This window comes from Lagenorhynchus albirostris, chromosome 12, assembly GCF_949774975.1.
Source record: "Lagenorhynchus albirostris chromosome 12, mLagAlb1.1, whole genome shotgun sequence".
NCBI classification, from domain to species: domain Eukaryota; kingdom Metazoa; phylum Chordata; class Mammalia; order Artiodactyla; family Delphinidae; genus Lagenorhynchus; species Lagenorhynchus albirostris.
Window position 1 is genome coordinate 12,056,339 of NC_083106.1, and position 22,961 is coordinate 12,079,299.

At 35.0% G+C, this 22,961-nt stretch overlaps 1 protein-coding gene across 6 annotated transcripts in view; it reads right to left on the minus strand.

Annotated features, from left to right (window-relative positions):
- The window catches only part of SCAF8 (SR-related CTD associated factor 8), a 198,680-nt gene that overhangs the window by 137,975 nt on the left and 37,744 nt on the right, over positions 1-22,961 (minus strand). For all 6 annotated transcript variants that reach the window (XM_060167252.1, XM_060167250.1, XM_060167251.1 and 3 more), the window contains 9 exons: positions 19,802-19,963; positions 16,842-16,995; positions 15,638-15,768; positions 13,435-13,611; positions 11,739-11,818; positions 9,868-9,985; positions 3,492-3,623; positions 3,121-3,233; positions 1,482-1,675 (listed from right to left, as the gene is read on the minus strand). In XM_060167252.1, coding sequence (XP_060023235.1) covers positions 1,482-1,675; positions 3,121-3,233; positions 3,492-3,623; positions 9,868-9,985; positions 11,739-11,818; positions 13,435-13,611; positions 15,638-15,768; positions 16,842-16,995; positions 19,802-19,963 — 1,261 coding nt within the window. The remainder of the gene's footprint in view (positions 1-1,481; positions 1,676-3,120; positions 3,234-3,491; positions 3,624-9,867; positions 9,986-11,738; positions 11,819-13,434; positions 13,612-15,637; positions 15,769-16,841; positions 16,996-19,801; positions 19,964-22,961) is intronic.

Below are 22,961 nucleotides of genomic sequence, written 5' to 3' on the forward strand. Positions count from 1 at the left end.
GGACAACTCCATTTCCCCCCCCAGAAAGTAATGAGTCTCCTCCATCCCATGAGAAGGGGACACTTGATTCTTAGAATGTTACTCTTTGTTGATGTTTCACAGCCCCTGGACTATTCATGAAAACTCATGTTCTAAGAACCAATGGGCAGAGAAACACTACCACATGTGTTTAAAATGTGTTGGGACCACATCAAATTGTTATTGCTTCTCAGTAGAGTTTTGAGGTAAAAGACAAGATATACTTCTCACTGTATTTTCTTATGTCCTTTCTAAACTTTTTAATTGTGTGTTTTACCCATGAAAATAAAACAGCAACAGAAAATAAATTCCACGGTCAATAACTATGTAAACGGTGGCAACGACACATGACAAGTTAGGTAGGGAACTAAATGAGAGACTCCACGTAAAAGCCCATCATAAAAATCGTTATTCTGAACGTCCTAATAGCAATCATGGGAGGAGGCACAGTTGAGATTTTACGATCAGACTTCTGACATTATTTATCAGACAGCACGAAAATGTTTGAATTTTGTCCCTCACCCTAAGGGATAAATAGAAACTTTCAGAGTTAGGAATGTCAACATTACTAAATTAACAATGGCTCTCATAATCAGGTAAGATTCTGGAAAGATAGCCAAGGCTTGTTCAAATGGCTAGAATTCAGTAAGATGGCATCGCCTTTAATCCTAAGCCTCGATTTCTAGGATGCTTCAGCATTATAAATTATACCAGTTATTCATCTATCTCCATGGCAGAAGGAGTTTATTTGGATACATTCAGAAATTAGATAACCTGATCAGTGTTTCGCTCTTGGCGAAGAATGACAATTTACTTCCTTTTATGTACTTTATCCATCTGCAGTCTGTTGATTCACCTTAAAAGTCATAACCCGCTAAGAATCGTTTAGGCAGAATTTGGCACTAATTACAAATTATTTTCCTAGACCTCACATGCCTACCAAGTCAACTCTCCTGCAGCACTCTCCCAAAACAAACTCCCACTACTACCAAATGTGTTCTAATCATACATTATAGATTAACATATAAAGGAGGGAAAGTTTTTACGAGAGAAATCTCTCCTTCAGTACTGATCCAGTAAGTTTATAATTAGCTTTAAAATTTGCATTCTTCCTATAATAATTACTCCTACAGACCTAGTGTTCATAATTGGTTAGGACACTGTGCATAGAAGTCACGGTGTCCATGAAACAGACACGAGGCCTAGGACACTTTATAAATCATTAATCAAGTCATATTTTCTAACTAGCATTAAAAAAAAAAACTCTCAATGACTTTAGTACTTGAGTAGAAACTGCTATTCCTTTTCCTTTTCTCCTCTATCACATTATAAAACCCCAAAATATAATTACTCATATACCAAAACAGGTATTTAACCTCTTAGTCTGAAAATAAGGTTGGGAGACATTGTAACAGATACTATTTTCTCAATGTTATTGAAACCAAAGCTTGTACGTCACTTACCACTTAATGTTTTAGATCTAATTGGAGGCAATCCCTTCTTCTGTCGTTCTTTCTCCCTTTCTCTAGCTCTTCTTTCACTTGAGTATGAACGTGATGATTTCCTTTTTCTTTCTCTAGAGCGAGAGCGTGATCGCTTTCTGTGTTTACGCTTTCGAGAACCAGACCGTGACCTAGACCTTCGTTTTCTTGGTGACCTACAAAAAAAATCTTATTTTACTTCTAATGACAAAGTTATTCTTCTATCGAATTTCTCACTTGTAGGTGGGGCGGGGGCGAGACTGTCTGGTATTTAGCTACCTTTTAAAAAACATTCAAGCATAATCAAGTATCAAATATGTATTTTCTCAAATCTCTATACTGCTTAGGTCCACACTAGTCACAGATGTTTGTTTGCAATGATTCTTACTGAACCACAACCACAAGGAAGAGTAAGAGAAAGAGATTCTAGTAAGGCCTCACTTTCTCTTAGGGTCTTCCAACTCTTTTTTCAAACAAGAGTCAAGAACAGGGATGAAAGATGGAAGAAAACAAAAAGATGCTTTAGGTGACAAAGATGTTACATTCTTAAAATTAAGAAACAAAGAATGTTTTCAACAGAACATTAGGCCACTATACAATTCTGTTTACAAGTTTTCAATTTCTAAAATCTCCTGTGCTTGACTTTACAATATAATGTGATACTGAAATACTGTTTCTTTTTTCCTGCCAGTCATATGCCATTGAACTCTCTTCAAAATACTTAGTAGGGAGGTGTTGCTAAGACAAATAAAGAAGTTGCTAAGACAAAGAAGTTTCAGCACTAACACTGTAATTCACTGCAGAGAGGTCAGCTTAGAGAAAGATGAACTGACAGGCTCTCATTTGCAAGAGGCAAATACAAGTAAGTTCTTGAAACACGTAAGAAATGACTGAAAAAGTCATCACGGATACTGCCTCTCTTCCAGCATTCGCTGTTCAGATTTTCTGGGTATTTGTGTGTAGAAAATAGGGCATTAAAATGTTAAAGATTAATGACTTTAAGTTTTAAGACAGTTTATAGCAAAAACAATATACACATGCTACAAGAAAATTTACCAGGTTAAGAATAAGGCGCCTCCAACTCAATCTGAATGAGCATGCACATTAGTGAGCCTCAGCCGTGCTGAACAGCCCACAAAGAAACCATTTCTAGAATATGTTTTGTAATAGTCTGATATGCTTAATGTTTATAAAAATAATTTTTGTAGTTTTATTTTTATAATCATTTTTGGTATTATGAGATGAAATGGAATGTGAGAAATACAATGGAGTTTCTAATACTGGTCCTCTACAGCTTGATTTAAGTGTTGTTCAGGGGCAATAATACCCTAAGCTGACTATCATGATGTTATTAACTAAAACCAGATATAACCCCAAATCCAAGTCTCGTGATACTGCCGTGACTCATGCAAATCATTCAAATAAATGGCCACAGCCACACCCAATTAAAAACAGAACACGTTTTCTGTTTTTTGAAGTTCTGAATTACTTCTTCCTGAGAGAATGTCACTCTCAGAAAACATTTTCTTTAATCTTGATGCAAAGAAATAAAGGATGCAAAAAAGTAAAGCCAACAATTTAAATGTTCGCACACAGCTATTCTTAAATAGTATTGTAGAACCTTGAACGAGATCGTGAATGCGTTCTTGATCTTGAGCGAACAGCCACTTTCTTTGCTTCCTGTTCAAAGATCTCCTCTTCTACTCCATCTTGCCCTTCATCTATATCCATATCCTTGAAAGTCAAAAGAACAGCAGACAAAATGCCTGGTTGAGATTCAGTGTGTATTGGTAATTCTGCCTTACAAAATATTCACCATAGTAGCATTAATGACTAATAGTAAAATGGTAAGAATGTGGAGCTTAATGAGTAGGAAAAAACCATTCAGGTTTACATTATTTACATACAATAAAAATTATTACTATATTTTAAGATTTTTTTTCTGTAATTAATTTTATAAATTTATGCCCCAGAAAAACATTTACTTTTTACCTGTTGCTGAATATCTATGGAATCATCCAAATTTGCTTCAGGTTCAAGGAAATGCTGTTGACTGCTCCCTTGTGATGGTGACACAGAATGCTCTGACCCAAATGTTCCTTCTTGACTATCCTGAGGAGTTGCCTATTGAGAATGTACACAAACACACAAACATTGGGAAATAATGAATATTATGAATATTGTTACAAATGAAACATCACAATTACAATTTTAAAAAGGAGCCCAATACCTAAAGAAATCCCATTACATCTTTTATGATCAATCTAAAATGGCACTTTTGTATAAATCCAAGTTTACTTAAAAGCACAGAATACCTCCATAAAAGGGAGATATTATAACACTAGAAAGAATGGTAAGATAAAGTAGGTCTCCAAACAAATTTTATATTGTGGAAAATATAAACTACCAAGAATAAAGGGACTGTATCATGAATGATATATAAAGAACTAAGTCACCCAACTGCACGTGTAGAAGCAAAACGAAGCTCAAACCCCAATATCAAAATCACTGATCTTGCAAAATCAGTTCTCAACTTGGGTCTTTTTCAACCTCCACCTCTAGGAATTGACAAAAGAGTATAAGGAAGTACTCAAATATGTAAAATATTTCAGAAAGACTAATAAAAGTTAGGCAATGCAGCCTAATTATAGGAAAAACTAAAATTTAAACCTTTTTGCCCCCCTAGGAATAGAATTACAGCAACTTGCTATAGGGATACTGCTTACATGGTACTAATCAGTATGAACTTGACTAGCAATTACATACACTATGGTGTTAACTAAAATTGAGAAACTGATTATTATGAAGAAATGACTCCCTAGTTAAACATTCCTAAAACATGATCCCACAGGTGTTGAGGATTAGTAAGAAGAGTTGGTACACAAGTTGGGGACTATTATAATAATTAACAGAAAAGAGCAACTCAAAACTACTGTTCCCTTGCTACAAACTCTGTGATTGTGAACCAAGTTACTCCAACTCTGAATTTGTCTCCCTACATGTAAAAGGAATACAACCACAGTGATTATAAAAAACAATATTGTATTATAAATTTCAAAGTTGCTAAGAAACTAAATCTTAATTGTTCCCACCACAAAAAAGAAATGATAATTATTTGACATGATAGAGGTGTTAGCTAACACTACAGAGGTAATCATATCCCAATATATAATCATATCAAATCAATATGTTGTACACCTTAAACAATGCTATATGTCAATTATATCTCAATAAAATTATTTTTTAAAACTTACTCTAATGACATTTAAACTGAAAGAAAAGAAAGAAGAATAAAAATTAAGAGCCAAAAAGAGCATTAAAGAACTGTTCCAAAAAAAAAAAAAAAGGAACTGTTCCAAGTGTCTTAATTTATGAAGGAACAGGCTCCCCAAAGACAAGTAACATTTTCAAGTTTAGAAATAAATTAAAACTAAAATCAGAATTAAAGTTCTATTAGTCTTTATTCCACAAAATTGACCAAAGAGTTGGTAAATAAGTATATGTTTGAGAACAAATCAAAATGTTTTTAAAGCACAGTCCTGGCTTATGCCTTTAAAATGGTACAATAAAACTAAAATTCTTAACAACACAGCAAGATAATTTTCAACTTTATCCTGAGCTGTATTGTTTGCTCCTAATTCAGTACTCATACATCCTTCACATTATTTACTTCTTACCTCACCATTCACCTTGAGCATCCTACCTACCATCCACCCACTTGTTTTTCATCTTTGATTTTCTATTAATGGTCAACCCTTGGTATAACCAGCAGAATCCACTGCAACCAATGCTAGTTCTTGAGCTTCTTTTTTGAGCAGTTTTACCTATTTGAAAAGGTTGTGATTCATGACTTTTATTCTTTCTTAACAATCTTATGAAGAACAAAGAGAAAATCTACTTTTAATATTCTACCAAATTTTATCTTATGATCTTGCAGTTAGCATTAATTAGGTCCACTGGACCCTTAGCTATATCTAAGATATGGTACGGGATCTTAGAGGTTTTATTTTCCTATATACTGAAACATTTTGCCATTTCATCATCCTAAGAATTATTCCATTATTACTCATCAATTACTCCCAACTGTAGCCAAAAAGACTAAAATAATAACAAAAAAAAAATGGAATTGTTGAGAAGCGTGATTCAACAGTGAAACCATCATCATTCAGTTTTACTGCATCACCAAAACCACTGCATTATATTTCAAGAAGGTATAAATAAGACTGGAGACATATCTGTAGTCTGCTTTTAGCTTTCCTTGGACAATGGATATTTAGATGTTTCATTTTCTGTCCATAATGGCAAAGAGAAGAAAAGTGACAAAGAAACGTATTTCACAAAATTTTTTTTTTTTTTTTTTTGGGCACAAAGCCTGCGGGATCTTAGCTCCCTGACCAGGGATTGAACCCGCGCCCTTGCCAGTGTAAGCGCAGAGTCCAAACCACTGGACCACCAGGAATTCCCAATATTTCACAACACTTAGACAAAGCAGATGATGAATGCAAAAAAAAGACCGCAGCATTCTAGACTCTAATGGTAACGGTGAAATTTAATGTTTAAGTGAAATATCAGACGGTGAGTTTTCAAATGACTGCATCCCAAACGTATTTCTCAAACTCAAGAACTGATGAGCGAAAAATGTATCTCTAAGGACAAAAATCTCTAAGGGTATTTTCATTCAATTAGTCATTCAACAGGAAGGACTTCATCTTATAGTATTTTGGAACAAGAAGCTGGACTGTCTGTTTTGTTAAAAGAACATGTGACATTTGAACTTAGTTGACATAAAAAGGTTTGCTATATTTCAACTATATTAAAATTCCTAATTATGTTTATTTTCCCCTATCCCTTTAGCTTCGCTTTTAAATTATTTGTAAGATGACTAAAAAATATTTTTAAAAAACCAGAAAGACTCCATAGAACCCAGGTGGCAAATGACTTTTTACCCTGATATACTGATATACGTCCTTAGAATACATCCTGGTATATTCATCTTTAGTTTCTTCAGCAATGTCTTCAGGCAAAGCATCAGTGATAATACTGAGGGACTTCCCTGGTGGTCCAGTGGTTAAGAATCTGCCTTCCAATGCAGGGGGCCCGGGTTCAATCCCTGGTCAGGGAACTAAGATCCCACATGCTGCGGGGCAACTAAGCCCACACCGCAACTACTGAGCCCATGTGCCACAACGAAAGATCCTGCATGTCGCAACGAAGATCTCACGTGCCACAACTGAGACCCGACGCAGCCAAATAAATAAATAAAGATAATATCGAAAAAAATAGAAGACAAGGATAACAACAGTTAGCAGAGACTTTTTTCAAAATTGGATTAACATTCACTCAGTATCACATTTTGATCCCTTATAAATCTACTTTCCTCTATTTTTTTCTGTATAAGTGGCAGGAAAGCCTGTCAAAAAACCTTACTGAAATCCACACATGCTATGCTACACCTACAGCATTTTCCTAATTTATGAGTCTAATAACCTTACAACATCAACCTCAGTACCCTGAAATGCAACTCAAGTCTCTTAATTATCACCCATCTTAGTTATCATGTTCAATTCTCCTCTTTCCATTATATTCTCCTCTATAAAAAACTACTGAAGCAAAGTAAGTTACATATTTCTGATATCCCACTGACAGCTCTTTATTAAGTAGCTGAATCTTCTATAATCTTTTTATTCCTAACATTCTTTTTAAAGCCCTTTTATTAGTCTTATCATTTTCATCATCAGCATTTCATTCTATGACTCTGACACCTTCTGGATATCCTGATAAAACAATTATCAAAATCACAACTCCAACTTACTCAAGACAATAGAAATCATTCCTCTTATGATATGATTGTTAGTCCCTTCACAATTCAACCATTCTCAGAAAGTGCTCCCATTTTCCACTGGTTTTCCATCATTAGATAAAAGACCTCAACCCACACCCAAGTGTGGTCAAAGCTGCAAGGAACAGAGTGGCACTAGCAAACCTATTCTTTTCTCTGAGGCACTCTAATAAATTTTAGGCAGCAATACGGAGCTTACTGGTAAACAAAAATGCTTAATTTTTCTGCATGTTTCACCCCATCTTAAATACACTAAAGGCAACTGGTTTGATAGAGCCAATTACACAACTTATTAAATTTGTTACTCTGTTGATATTTACTTTTCAATTTTAAATTTGTGATAGGCTTTAAACACTATTCACCTTATGCATTAGAAAAGTTGTTTTCTTCACTACTCCCTTTTCTTCACTGCTTATTTTTGAATAAGGAAGCTTTTAAGAACATCTACTCCTTTCAAAGAGATCTTATTACTATATCTTCTAAAATTTTGGAGATGGTATAGAGTAATCAACTAAGACCAGAGTTCTTTTTTCTGTTTTTGGTTGGTAAGATTCTTAAAACAAAATCACTCTCAAGTTTTTAGTAACTTTCACTTCAGTAACTTGGTGTTAATTACAAGCTCAAGCTCAAGATCCAGGTCAAGAGTACTACACCTTTACTGTCTCTGCTAAACCTTCATTCTACTGCTTCTGCTAAAACTTCTGAAATCAAATTGGAACTAAGGCAATTCAAAAGTGTCACATCTATAGCTGAACAAATCTGTTTAGATAAACTGTTCCATTACTACTACCTCTTGCCTCTGTAACAGCTCTGACAACCTGTTTCTCTTCCTTGAGTCACAACTTATGTTTTTCTTTAAATAACATCCAGGTTATTTTTTTTTTTTGGCCACACTGTGTGGCATGGGGGATCTTAGTTCCCTGACCAGGGATCGAACCCGATCCCCTGCATTGGGAGTGTGGAGTCTTAACCACTGGACTGCCAGGGGAGTCCCGAAATGTTCTTTATTGTGCTTTGTCTTCAAGTTTCTGAATTCTTAGGCAGATATATTTTATTTTCTTGACATAAAATAATGCACCTACCCAACTATTTCTATCAGAATTATTTCTACAAAACAAGGTATGGAATTCCATTCTCATAATTCCAGGTACAAGTTCCAACATACAAATATCATCAAAATCCATTTTACAAGGACTTCCCTGGTGGCGCAGTGGCTGAGAGTCCGCCTGCCACTGCAGAGATCGAACACGGTTTCGATCCCCGGTCCCGGAGGATCCCACATGCCGCGGAGCGGCTGGGCCCGCGTGTCACAACTGTTGAGGCCCACACCCCTGGAGCCCAGGCCCCGCAACAAGCGTGGCCCCTGCTCACTGCAGCTAGAGGGAGCCCACGTGCAGCAGTGAAGACCCAACACCGCCAAAAATAAATAAATAAATTTATATTTTTTTAAAAAATCCATTTTACATTTACTCTTTGCATTAAAAGGACAAGTTCGGGGACTATCCCTTCTTAAGTAATCCTCCCTCTTCCATATTTCCATAGTCCTTCATATATACCTCTATTTCAGAAACCAGGATTCTGCCTTGTGTTCATATAGATATATGCACTCCATTAGAGAAGAGCTTACTTGAGGCCAGACACTTCTCTGTTCATCTCTGTATGTATTACCTAACAATGCTCATACTTTAAAAATATTTGTGGTATTGTATTAAATTCATTAGAGTCAAAAAGGTTTGATTAGGAAGAAGTGTGAGTGGGGGGAATTCCCAGAAACTCATATCCAAACAGTTTTAACATCCGTTAAGTATTTCTCATATAGAGCAAAAAGAGGCTTTGTAATGGATTTAACCCTAGCTTCACAACAATTTGACATATTTTATCAATTCTAAGGTATGATTTTTCTTTACATTTTATCACCCTGAAATTTAGAAGATTCTTAAAACTCCAGGGGATGTTATATATACAAGTATCTAAAAATTCTTAGCTATACGTAAAATAATGGTGGGTCTTAAGACTGATGATATATGATACTGTGTACTTTAACAGTAGATGTTTCGATTTCACTAAGCTTCAATTTCCTACAATGTAAATGAGATTCAAAATACCTATCGCATAAGCATTAACTGTAATCATGCCTAATAAAGCTCCTGCCACATACTAATAACAGTCTAATTAAAGACAGCAATCTATTTTGTCATCATCACCACCAACAACAGTAAAATCATCACTATCTTGGCTTGACAGGGAATTGAGAGGAAAGGAAAGTTTTCAGCTGTAATACTGAAACACCGTCTCTGTCTTCTGTTCTCTAATTCCAGTATACTGAAATTAATGTTCTCAATGGATACATAAGGTGCCAGTAAACATTTTGATTACCAAAACACAAAATGAAACAAAAAAACAAACAAAAACTGTAAAGGTCCTGAAAAGACTGATCTCCCTAGTAATAAACAGCTGAAGAAAAAAAATCACCAAATGACAGACTGTACAAAGCAGTAACTCTAAAGACCACAAGATGGGGATATAAACCTTTTGAGGCTGTTGCTGTTCCAGGAGTTGCTGTCTGAGATGTTCAAGATTTTGCTGCTGTAGCTGTTCTGCTATCTGATGAAAGATGGAATTGTTCACAGATTCTGAAACATGAGAACTAAAAGGAAAAACAAGTGGAAATGTATATTAAAATCCAATAAAGATAATATGATAATAACTGAATATTCGAAAAGAACACCCCAAAATGCAATTAAATGGAACATACTCTACTATTATACTCTATGTTTACTTTTGAAATATTCACACAGAAAATAGAATACCTCAGAACATTAATACGTTAAAATAGAAATATACTCTTCAATAGTGTTTCAAAAGATGGATCACATGTTAGAGATACTCTGATGAAGATCTGATATTACTGCCTCACAGTATTAAAATACATATAAATTAGTACTTTTTACATTACAGCATTTTAAGAAAATCTCAATAAAACACTTATAAAAAGTTAAAAGTACTTAAGCATTGTCACTCTAACTCCTTCTTTAAACTATGAGACAGTGGGAAAAATGTTCCATCAATCACTATATGTGAAATCTACCATCATAATTGATTATACACTTCATAAAACTAATCTGCTTTCTTTAGAAAAGCATTCACATTATTAGGTATGTTAACGGAAACAGTGTTTAGATAAGAGGAATTAATAATTTAACTATACTCTGGGAAATTCACACCTGGAATACACCTGGAATTCTGGGTGCCACAAGGCAAGACATGAACAAAAAAGAGGGCATCCCAAAAGGGGCAATCAGGATGGTGAGAAGTCTTGAAACAGTTGGAAAAAAGTGTACTTCATCTGGAGCAAATAAACCTAAGGGGAAGAATGATACCTATCTTCAAATACTGGAATGGCTATTTCTTTCTCAAAAGAAAATGGAGCAAATTTGTTTCCTTGCTTCAGAAAGCAAAATGGATCAGTGTATAGAAAGCAAATCAAATAAGATTCAGTAACAAAAGATCATACAGTATTAAAAATTACCTTCTTGTCATAGAAGGCATTAAAACAATGGATAAATAACCTATACAGATGGTTAAAGGAGATTACTACATTGCTCAGGACACTAAGCTACATGATCTCAAATGCTTCTTACAACTTTAGAATTCATAATCTAAAACATTAGTTTTTAATTTTTTCAAGTAGAATCTCTATCATAAGCATATAATTGCAATTTTACATATAAGTATATTTTTAATATATTATCACAATATAGAAAACTAAATAACTATTGAAATAAGATTTCTAGAGGCTTTCCCCACTCATCATCCCTTTCTAATCGTCCCACCTTCCACCCCTGCTCTCCAACATCCTCCTTCCCTCTGGTCCTCTCATGAACCCTCACCGAACCTAAGGCTCTGCAGAACTGTATCACTGATTTAAAGAAAAACATACAATCCATTTCTTTAACAAACAAAATCCCTACAACCCTATTCCTTACTTCTGATTAGTCTGATCTACTCCCAGAATTTAGTATACTTCCTAGTAGTGCCCACTGGCACTAGAAGCAAACGTCTTTCCTATAAATATTCTTACAACAGAGTTAAATAACTTAAAGCCTAACATAGACAACAGAAAATAACACAACTAGATTTATCAACACATCAATTTTCCAGTAAAGAATATTGACATATCCCAATTATTTACAAAGTTCTTAGGAAGAGTCAAAATAACACAGGGAAGCAACAAGCAGCAATTCTACCATCTTTCTGTAATGTGAGAGCTCAAGAGCCTGAAATAATAACTCAACTCACTCAAAGTACACTCAGTAGCTCAATGGCAACGTCCCATACAATGTTTATAAAGATAACAGAAAAAATTTATGGTTTATAAAGAAAAACATAATGACTCTTACAGTTGAGAAGCTGGAATTTCCTTTTTGGGCTCTTCACTATGCTCAGAATCTTCCCCAAAATCAAACCTATCCATCAACTTCTAAGTGGGGGAAAAAAAAAAAGAGAAAGAGACAAATTTAAAAGTGCTTTGCACAAATAAAAGTTGCAAATGCTATTTTGAAGGTCACTGACATCCCATTAATTTATCTCTATCATTTAAAATGTAAATGTTTCATATCATTTTATTGTTATACTCCAATAAAACATTTTATTTGAGCGGATCTTTACTTTTCTTCAGGGCATTTTGACAGACATTGCCTTATGAAGCAAAACAATCATGACACGCAGGATAAATACCAATACTCTTAACTTTATAAAAGAGAGGATTAGGATTAAAATAATTAAGTGGCTTGTCAATAATAACAGAGCTTGATTAAAAAAAAAATCTAGAACTATAATCAACAGATCTGTTACTAGCGCAGTTCTCTCAGAATGCTCCATTGTCTTCTAAATGGTCAATTTAAAGACTTTTTGGAAGCTGCAGGCTAAAAAAGTCTAAGTAATAATCTCATAAATCAATATTTATACTTCTATGAAAATTACAGTAGCAGAAATAAAAATAATACAGATAACACTTCCAAAGTATTATAATATTCCCATAAATAGCAAGAATATTAAGCATATCACACAAGTTAAACATAAAAGATTTTCAACTTTAAAAACACTATTCTTGGGGCTTCCCTGGTAGCACAGTGGTTGAGAGTCCGCCTGCCAATGCAGGGGACACAGGTTCGTGCCCCCGTCTGGGAAGATCCCACATGCCGCGGAGCGGCTGGGCCTGTGAGCCATGGCCGCTGAGCCTGCATGCCCGGAGCCTGTGCTCCACAACGGGAGAGGCCACAACAGCGAGAGGCCCGCGTACAGCAAAAAAAAAAACCCAAAAAACCCACTATTCTTTAGTTAGACCTCGATTTATCACAGCATAGTAACAACTTGTAAAGAAGCTTTCCTTTGAACTTTCACATACTTTACAATTTTAATTCTAGCAGATTAAAATTATAGGACGGACACCATAATTAATATATTTGTAACATCCATAAAATAAATTAGGAAGTATAAAAAATAATTATCTGCCTCAACAGTGAATACAGGGGGCTTCCCTGGTGACGCAGTGGTTGAGAATCCACCTGCCAATGCAGGGGACACGGGTTCGAGCCCTGGTCCAGGAAGATCCCACATGCCACGGAGCAACTAAGCCTGTGCGCCACAACTACTGAGCCTGCCGCTCTAGAGCCCGCGAGCCACAACTACTGAAGCCCGTGGGCCTAGAGCCTGTGCTCCACAACAAGAGAAGCCACCGCAGTGAGAAGCCCGTGCACCGCAACTAGAGAAAGCTCACACGCAGCAACGAAGACCCAACGCACCCAAAAATAAAATAAACAAATTTATTTTTAAAAAAAGTGAATACACAATTTTACTGACCAGTTATTATTAGTCAAAAGAAAATATTCTAAATGTTGCCAGTGGAATTATAAAATTACTTAATTTCTTTCAGAAATTTGAACTTTTTCTAAAATTTGTATCTTATAGAGTATGATGGATGTTAAAATATAAAATAGTGCTACGGTAAAATGTAATTTACAGAATTGGAATATACATGATAGTACAGAAAATTCAGTTCTTCATACAGAACAGATCTCTTATCTTAGTTTTTACCTTGTTAAAAGACACTCCCTGTTCTAGGGGATTAAGGGTGCTGGCTGCTGCAGCCGCTGCTGTGAGCTGTGCTGTAAGAGCCTGCAGCTGGACCACAAGGCCGGCATCCAGGGCTTGCAAGATGGAAGGCTGGGGCTTCTGCTGCTGTATCTGTAAAGTCTGTATTAACTGCTGAAGCTAAAGGGTGGGGAAAGAAAAAAAGAAGAAAATTACTACAAACAGGTGTTGGGTTTGTAATAAGAATACTCATCTAAAACTTTTGGTCAATAAAATTTACCATTCTACAGTCTAGAGACCAAGAAAAAATATATACTAATTTAAAACAGTTTTTTTTTTAAAAAAAAAAAGACTTTTTGTGTGTGCCATATATAACACAGTCCTTAATAAGTTTGTCTTGCTTCTGGAAAGTCAGGGAAGTTTAAACAAAATAAAATGATCACACCATGACCAATGGATAAAAAAACTCATCACAAGCAGACTTTTTTCCACTAAGCTTTTTCATCCCTTCTTCAATTAACTCAATCTCTGTAAAAGGACGAGCACTTACAACTGCTTTTACTATCATTCAGATTTACCATCTGATAACACATTCCTGAAAGCAGCTAAGAAAATAAGAAATCTGTCCCTTGGAGCAGTCTGAAACTAAGGAAATTAAAGGTGAATAGTGTCAACAAGAGTTGAAAGCAATCCCTGTCCCCCCATTCACCCTCCCTCTTAAAAAATAGAAACAGTAGTAAGATGCTGAAGATAGTTCAGTTCAGTAAACCCTATATATAACCTAGTAGTAATTAATACTTTCCTACTCAAGATGTAAACCCAAGTTAAATCTGAAAATCATCAGTTTAGAATAGAAAAAGAAAAATAGAAAAGCTATTGCTAAATAAGACATTTGCACTCTTCAAGTTCAGTTTACAGTGGGAGAAGGTAAAAACATGCACGATGACAGTAAGTAAAATAATTTCATCTGAAATAGCAACATTAAGAAACAAACTAGTGTCTTTACCTATCATACCAACATTTACTACAAACTACTAATGTGATAGGAAAGAAACTACAAAAACATATGATAGTTGAGCTACTGCACTGAGGAAGCTCCAAAACAGGATGGATGAATAAGAGGGAGGGAGAGAGGGAGGAAAGAAGAAAGTAAGGCAATTATCACATTTCTCCTTTACACATTTTAAATGTTCCTTTTGACATCTCCATTTCCCCCCACAGCACTGTTATTCTTTCAGGCACCCAGGCTCAAACACTGCAGCACCCTACTTTCTTTCCTCTGCTCTGACTTCATATCTTATAGATCACTGTGTCTTCCTGACTCCTTGTTCTATTCTTCCAGAAAATCCACACTCTGGCCAAAAGTATTTTTTTAATAGATGTCTTTTAAAATGACATTTGCTTTACGAATTACTTTCAAAATATCATTATCACAAAAGGTTATTAATTCTATAATTTAATCTAATATCCAATTCAGTTTCCCAACTGTCCCAAAAATGTAGAAACTGGATCCAATCTAAGACGATAATTGAACTGTTTTTTTACATTTGTAAATCACTAATGGTTCCATATTTTTTTTGAGATTGTCTTTTAAAGAGTCCACAACTGCACCGTTTTTTACTTATTCATATCACAATTAACCTGCTTTTTAGAGGATAAGTTAAAAAAAAAAAACAAACAGATGCTAGACTATCCTCATATCTTTCCATGACTAGTTCCATTTAAAGTCTCAATTCAAATGTCACTTTGTCAAAGATGCCTTCTCCTGGCTACCCTAATTCTGACCCCTTCCCCCAAACTTAGTCACTGTAAAGACTTACCCTGTTTTAAGTCATATATCACTATCTAAATAATGTTTTATACTTCTTTACTGTTTGTCTCCCCTAAGATAGATAGGTATCTTCTTCAAGGTAGAAGACTTCCCTGCCTTGTTACTGGAATAACAATAGCACCTAATAACGTCTGGCACAAACTGTGCACTTAATTATTTTGGTGTGGAATGAATTATTTGTAAAATAATCTTTAATGGCATAAAAGTGTTCATGATGCATTACTAAATGAAAAGAAAACCAAGTTACACAGTACTATATGTAGTGTAGTCATTTTTAAAAAATAAAACACATACTCCTTAGGTGGTACATAATGAAACAATGTGTTAGGAAAATAATGAGTCCTAAATCATTGACATAATAAAAAAGCTGCTCACCTGTTGGCCTTGAGGACTTTGTAAGATCTGAGCTACAGCTGCAAGTGTATCTGTATTTGTTATCTGAGACACCCACGGATCAGGTAAACCTTGGACCACATTGGCTGGAGTAACAGGTGTCACAGGAGTTCCTTTTAGAAAAGACATCAAACCCAACCCCAATAAATATGTAGGTACATAAATAAGACTTGGAAAAGTAGAGAGATTTGTTCTGTCACTTTTATAAAATATGTACAGATTTATATAAATGTAATTTTACTGTCTCCATTTTGAAAAACCATTACAGAATCAGGTATGTTAAAACAACAACAATTAAAAAAAAACGACCTAAAAGAGCTATCCATACTTGTTCTCAATTAACTAAGTTACTACTTTAAAGGAACCTACAGGGATTTCCCTGGTGGTGCAGTGGCTAAGACTCCACGCTCCTAATGCAGGGGGCACAGGTTCAACCCCTGGTCAGGGAACTAAGATCCCACATGCCCCATGGCATGGCCAAAAATAAAAAATAACTTAAAAAAATAAACAAAATAAAGGAGGCTTTAATACTTGCAAGTCATTAAAAATCTTATTAAAGAAGAAAATTCAATGACATAAGGAAATATTCAAAATGCAATCTTTCATGAAAAAAATTATTATAAAATAGTGTGCATAACATAAAACTATTTTTGTTCCAAAATATGTGTGTCTGTGTATGTATACACACACACATCAAAAACGAAATATATACCAAAATGCTAACAAATGTAATTCTTGGACTATGATAAAAAATTTCAAATGTTATTTAAATACCTTAAAAAAAAACAAAACATGATTTTGAGATTATTACTAAACATTCTCCTCTCCATTAAATAAATTTTTCAGGGTTCTCTTTATATTAGTAGTCTTAGTTCACTGTGAATATCAAGATGATATATATGCAAGTTTAAAAGATTACAGTCTAAATCAGGAAAAACTTAACTGACACACCAATTTCCAAAGCTCATTATGTTTCTAGGGATTTTAAAAACTAAGCTTTTTAATTTTTAGAAAAGAATTACACACAAATATAACTTCTGATTTTATTTTTCACTTAAACTGCATTTCCTTTCATTTACCTAATGCTAGACAAATTCTCCTGCACTGTCAAATTATTATTTCATCTATGAATAATCACCTGAAAAGCATGAATAGAATACTCAGAAAATCTATCAAAGCAACATACCTGGGGTATTGCTCATAGCAGCAGTAGTACTGGCCAAAACAGGTGTGACAACTGGAGGAGGAATCCCTGCTGCCATATCCAAAAGAGGTTGAATAATCTCACTTTTAAATACATTATTCTTCTGCCATAAGTTTAATACTCTCACTATTTTACTCTACAGGAAAAAAGAAAAATGATATTTTGTTTTTTTTGCTTTCAAAACCTTAGCACAGTCATATCTTAGAGGCTACTCGGACAATAGATAGGAAGGATGGATTAAAATACTGCTATGATACTTTCCAGCCCTGATATTATGTTTCTATAATTTTGCATTTATTAACTTTAACTCACTTGCACAAATATTCATTCTGATGAATATACAAGTTAATGAAAGCAATATTTAGCAGAAAGAAGGAAGGAATGGTAACTAGGTTTCACCTTCTACATGAACACTAATGAGATGGTTACAGTTAGCTGGAGAACTGTGTTAAGGATTCTGAGGCTTAGCACTAAAGTTATATTTACTGTTGATTTTAATTTTATCTTTTAAAAAAGTAACTTCAAGAGAAAATCCCTATCTTATGTGACTTTAAAAAAAATTTTTCATTTTAAAACTATCTAAGAACAAGAAAGGGTATTTCCTCACATAAGAATTTAACCAAATTTACTTTCTGCCACCACTGTTCAGCATATAAAAGTTCTGTAAACAGCAGTATTAGTTACTGACTACTGTAATGCTACTTAACTCCAGTAGAATAAGTTAAATGACAGAGGCTGAAATTAGTACTAAAAAGAGCCTTTTGTTAAATAATCTATTTTGTAATAGGTTGTTTTTGTTTTTTTTTTTTGGCGGTACGCGGGCCTCTCACTGTTGTGGCCTCTCCTGTTGCAGAGCACAGGCTCTGGACGCTCAGGCTCAGCGGCCATGGCTCACGGGCCCAGCCGCTCCGCGGTATGTGGGATCTTCCCAGACCGGAGCACGAACCCGTGTCCCCTGCATCGGCAGGCAGACTCTCAACCACTGCGCCACCAGGGAAGCCCCAGGAATTTTTAAGAATATCTGGTTCACCTTTAAATCACTCATAATATTATATCGACATATTTTCAAACTATGTCCAAGCTAAATTAACATGCAAATTTTTGTATTTCAAATGAAGCATAAGAAAGTTACACAAAGAATGCTTCATATCTTCTGATTTAACTATTTTTCCTAAGATGTAGGCACTAAGAAAGTGTCTTATATTTTTTTTGCTTTACATAAAAAAAAAAAATCTTCCAGTTCCCAAGATACTCACCAAGCACTAAAAGTAGTCCCCGTCTGGTAAGTATCATTCTGTGTATATACCTACACACAAATAATGCCTCTCCGTTATGGAGTTTATGCACTGAGATTACAGCAGCAATGTAATCTTTCCTACTATGGTTATTAAAAAAAAAAAATCCCTATATACTAAACTTTATTATAAATGAGAAACATTATTATTATGAAATCTACGAATTCAAGACTGACTTGTTCATTGTAACTGATAGAAATCCAAGTCCAAACCAGTGAAATTCCTAAATCAAAGTGTTTAAGTTACTTCAAAAATGTTTATATAAAATTTCAAATGAGTTATTTTAGGTGGGATTCTAAGGCATCTACTTTAAGTCTCAACTGTGATGGGTTACTTAAAAACTAGAAGCATTCTTTCTGCCTGCATAGAATTATCAACGTACCAAAGTTAATTAAAAGAAAAAAATCTGCTTCAAGAAGCATATCCAAGAACAGTTTACAAAGAATGATACAATGATAAATTTATCTCCATGTCTATTATAACAAGACTTCTTTTGTTTCAAAACTGTACAATAGTTAAAATAAAATAAAACTGAAAAACAATGATAAATTTATCTCCATATCTATCTATTATAACAAGACTTCTTTTGTTTCAAAACTGTACAATAGTTAAAATTAAATTAAATTAAAAATAAAAACTACCTAGGGCTTCCCTGGTGGCTAGGTGGTTGAGAGTCCACCTGCCGATGCAGGGGACACAGGTTCGTGCCCAGTCCGGGAAGATCCCACATGCCGCAGAGCGGCTAGGCCCGTGAGCCATGGCCGCTGAGCCTGCGCGTCCGGAGCCTGTGCTCCACAATGGGAGAGGCCACAACAGTGAGAGGCCCATGTACCGCAAATAAATAAATAAATAAATAAATAAATAAATAGTAAAATAAAAAAATAAAGACTACCTAATCTTGTACTTGAGGGAAGGTAAAAGATTTGTGGTGAGCTTTTAAGTTTTGTGGCTCTTCCTCAGAGTAACAGTTAGTCTTCACTTGTTCGTTCCTTTTCCTACAAAATCAATACTGCAATCAACTCTGTCAGAAAAAGGACACTAAATTTCCAAATCAGCATCCAAGATACGTAACCTTCTACTATCTTTGAGCACCTATGAGGATAAACAGCGCCTTTTTATTCTCCCTCAGGTCCCAAAGCTTTTGTTTAATGTGGGAAAGAATATTTATTCATTCAGATCCAGCAGACCCAGTAGTGTGGTTTCTAGCACTAAGAAAACTCTACCATGACAAAGGAATTTTGATATGCAGTTATTTTCTATTAATTATTTGGTAAATCCACTTTTCACAGACACTAAATAGGTAAATATCAGCTCAAGTCAAATAATCAAAATTCTGAATTGGTTGTGCGTGTAAATAAGTAAGATTTTAGGATAATTCCAAATGCTTATTAGAGCCAGTCTCTTTAACACCAACTGCTTCAATAAATTAAAAAGTAGCAAAATCAACTATATCTTTCCACTCTGTTTAAGAAAAGTCTAATAACAAAGAGGAACATGGAGAGTGCGATAACTAAATATTCAAATTCGGAATAACAAAGAGTAAACAATAACATAAAATGATAAAATTGAGATAATGTTAAGAGTCTCATTAAGACAAAAAAGGTAACTACTGTAGTGACTTAAAAAAAAAGAAAAAAGGCAGCATACCTTGTCGTCTCCAGGGCAACGATATAAATTCTGGAAAGTGCTAATGATGTTATTACTAAATCTGGGTGCGAACACATCCTTTTCTTGACCAAACTGATGTCGAGATTGTCGTACAATAGAGTCAATAACATAAAGTCCAGGTACCTTGTATTCTGGTTTACACTGAAGAAAAAAAGAAGAGTGGGAAGGGAAGCAAATGAGAAGGTTAAAATTCTTGATATACAAATGTCACCACAAATCCTGTACAAACACAAAAACACTGCTCATACTGAGGTGATGAACATTCGAGGTTGACTATTCCACACCGTCTGTCTCTGGAATGGTATTTGAAAGAATCTACTTTGGCTACTCTACATATTCAGTTCAACTGCCAATCACCTAAGTTCTGAAATAGCGCTGAGTAACTGGCTTGAACAATAAAAAACAAAAGATAAGGTACTGTTATAATAAAAAAAAATGTTTAATGATTTTGAAAAGCCAAATAAAAGGAAGCAGCAAATTCAGGAAAGAAAAGCACTGGTAAAAGCATTGCCAACATGCCTTAGACTTCGTCTGAAACATACAGGGAAAGGATTTCTGTACTAATGAAGGTACAAATCAAATGACAAATTGTAACACTCCAAACACAATGAACCCAAAGTTTCAAAACTTTTCTCAAATACCACACCTATACAAAAGACAAGACACTACCATTATGATTCTAGGAATCTATCCTATGAAAACATTTTTTAGCTACTCCACTGATCAATGTTTCTCAACCTTACCCATTACCCAATCTGAAGAATATGAAAGTCTCCTACTTTCCAGAGCACAAGGAAGAATCCTTTCACTATCAAGCTCACTGCTTCGATTTCTTCCATATCCAGAAGCATAAGAACACCTGCCTCCCAAACATATACTGATAAAAATGAAATTATGGCTGCAAAAAGCAGGGTCAAATTCTGGGTGTAATTCGGTATTTCACCCAAAGTAATTTCATAGAAATCATATATGGACTAAATCAAAATTGCATTCTTGAAAAACTTCCTGGAAACCCAAGGACCAGTGGGTAAAGGATCCTCAATCTACCTCCAACACAGACATACATGCTTCTAAACAGGATTTTCAGTCAAGACAATGAGTGATTTCATTCTGCAAAAAGACTAGATGATTCTTCATTTGTTCCTTCAAATCCCTTTTAAGAACCTTCTCTTTAAGGTCATTATTAAGAAAATGAAGAGACCTTTAGCACCAATTCACAAGTGTCTACTGCAAGGTTCTGGCTGTTTAGTACTTGAAACATTTAATAAAAGGGCAGTAATGCTGGTGACTGGACATTAAAGTTTTAGGTTTAACCTACCAAAAAGTTTCAAAACTGTCTGCTCGGGCTTCCCTGGTGGCGCAGTGGTTGACAGTCCGCCTGCCGATGCAGGGGACACGGGTTCGTGCCCCGGTCCGGGAAGATCCCACATGCCGCGGAGCGGCTGGGCCCGTGGGCCATGGCCGCTGAGCCTGCGCGTCCGGAGCCTGTGCTCCGCAATGGGAGAGGCCACAGCAGTGAGAGGCCCGCGTACCGCAAAAAAAAAAAAAACAAAAAAACCTGTCTGCTCTATTGAAAGTTACTGTTTTAAAAGTCTGAAATAGTTTTTTCCCTCACGTTCCTCCCCAAATCTAGCATATCTGTCCCTCAGTTCATATAACTGGCCAAGGCTATTTTCCTTTGACTACCATACATTCAAAGAAATATTCACCTAGCCAGGCAAATAATACATCCAGTAAAGAAAAGAAATTTTTTTTAATTTAATGAAAAGCAAGACAACTCTGTTAAAAATCATCTATTTCCCAATGCCGAAAACACAGATAAAATAATCTGATATATAATCTATTACTTTACAGAAATGATTATCTTGAGACTAAGGCTAAATAAAATTTATAAGTTGCTGGTAAGAGTTATTAAAATTAATACTGAATGGTAAGTAATAAAAGTGATTAATGCAGTGAGTTTTGTTTAAACAAATACACCTTTTTCTCTGATTTATAATAAAAACTCGATTATAAACTCACAATACATAAGAATCATGAGTACATAACACAATAAATGGGCCTTCCTCGCCTACCGTGAAGATTCCAAAGCTTCAAAAATGTTAGCAGTTTTATTATTAAGCTATAAAGATAATTCTTCTTCCACAATATCTTTAGAAACACTATATTAACGTGTTATGGTACAGAATTTCCTTCACTGACAGACTAGGCATTTTTATGTGTCTGCCACATAAAATGGCAAAAAAAAATTATGTACGATTTAAATGTTGTAGAAGTTTTAAGATTACAATATTTGGTAAACTTGGCTAAGTCACCAACTAGAAACTTGAGAGGCGAATTAAGATCAAAAAAACTGAAATGTTTTCAATCTCTTTTTCAAGTTCTGGCAGTACTGAAAACACAAGAATTCCTAAGACTCCAATGTCACGAGGTATTTTTTACACTTTGAATAACAATTGTGGCTGTACTTACAAAGCACTAAATGATGCTGACAGGAGCATGTAAGAAAAGAGGGCTGGTCTCAGGAAACAGTTATACCTAATACCAAATGAATTCTCACAGTGAATAGAGCATGCTTCCAAAGGAAGGAGAGGAAAAGGAACCATTCTGAGACAGCCACAGCATTCAGTTCTTCACAAGGTCTTCTCTCAGGAGAAACTTTTTAACCAGAGCCTAACTTGCCGAGGTTGTATCAGAGCCTAACTAACCCACACTTAGGGAAACAGAACCTGCATTTCAACAAGATCTCTAGGTAATTCCTGTGCACAAAAGTAGTTTAAGAAGCACTGTTTATAGACACTGAACCTTTTGAAAAAGATTTTTAAAAGCTTTAGAACAATGAAATTTTCCAATCACCAACATTTGTATTTTCTAGTTGGATTTACCTAAAACACAGCATACGTGGTATTTTAGCCCATGCCTTAAGCTTCAACTCACGAGTTGTTCACCTCAAAATATGTTTTACCAATACTTTAAGTTTTGAGAGAACAAGACTTTAAGAGAAAAAAAGCTGAATCACATAAAGGTTAACTGATTTATTCAAGATTATCTAGCTAGTTTAGTGACACAGTAATATCACTTTGATTCATGCTCCAGTCTACTATTTTCGTTCAAGAAACACACTGCAACCTTGCCAAGT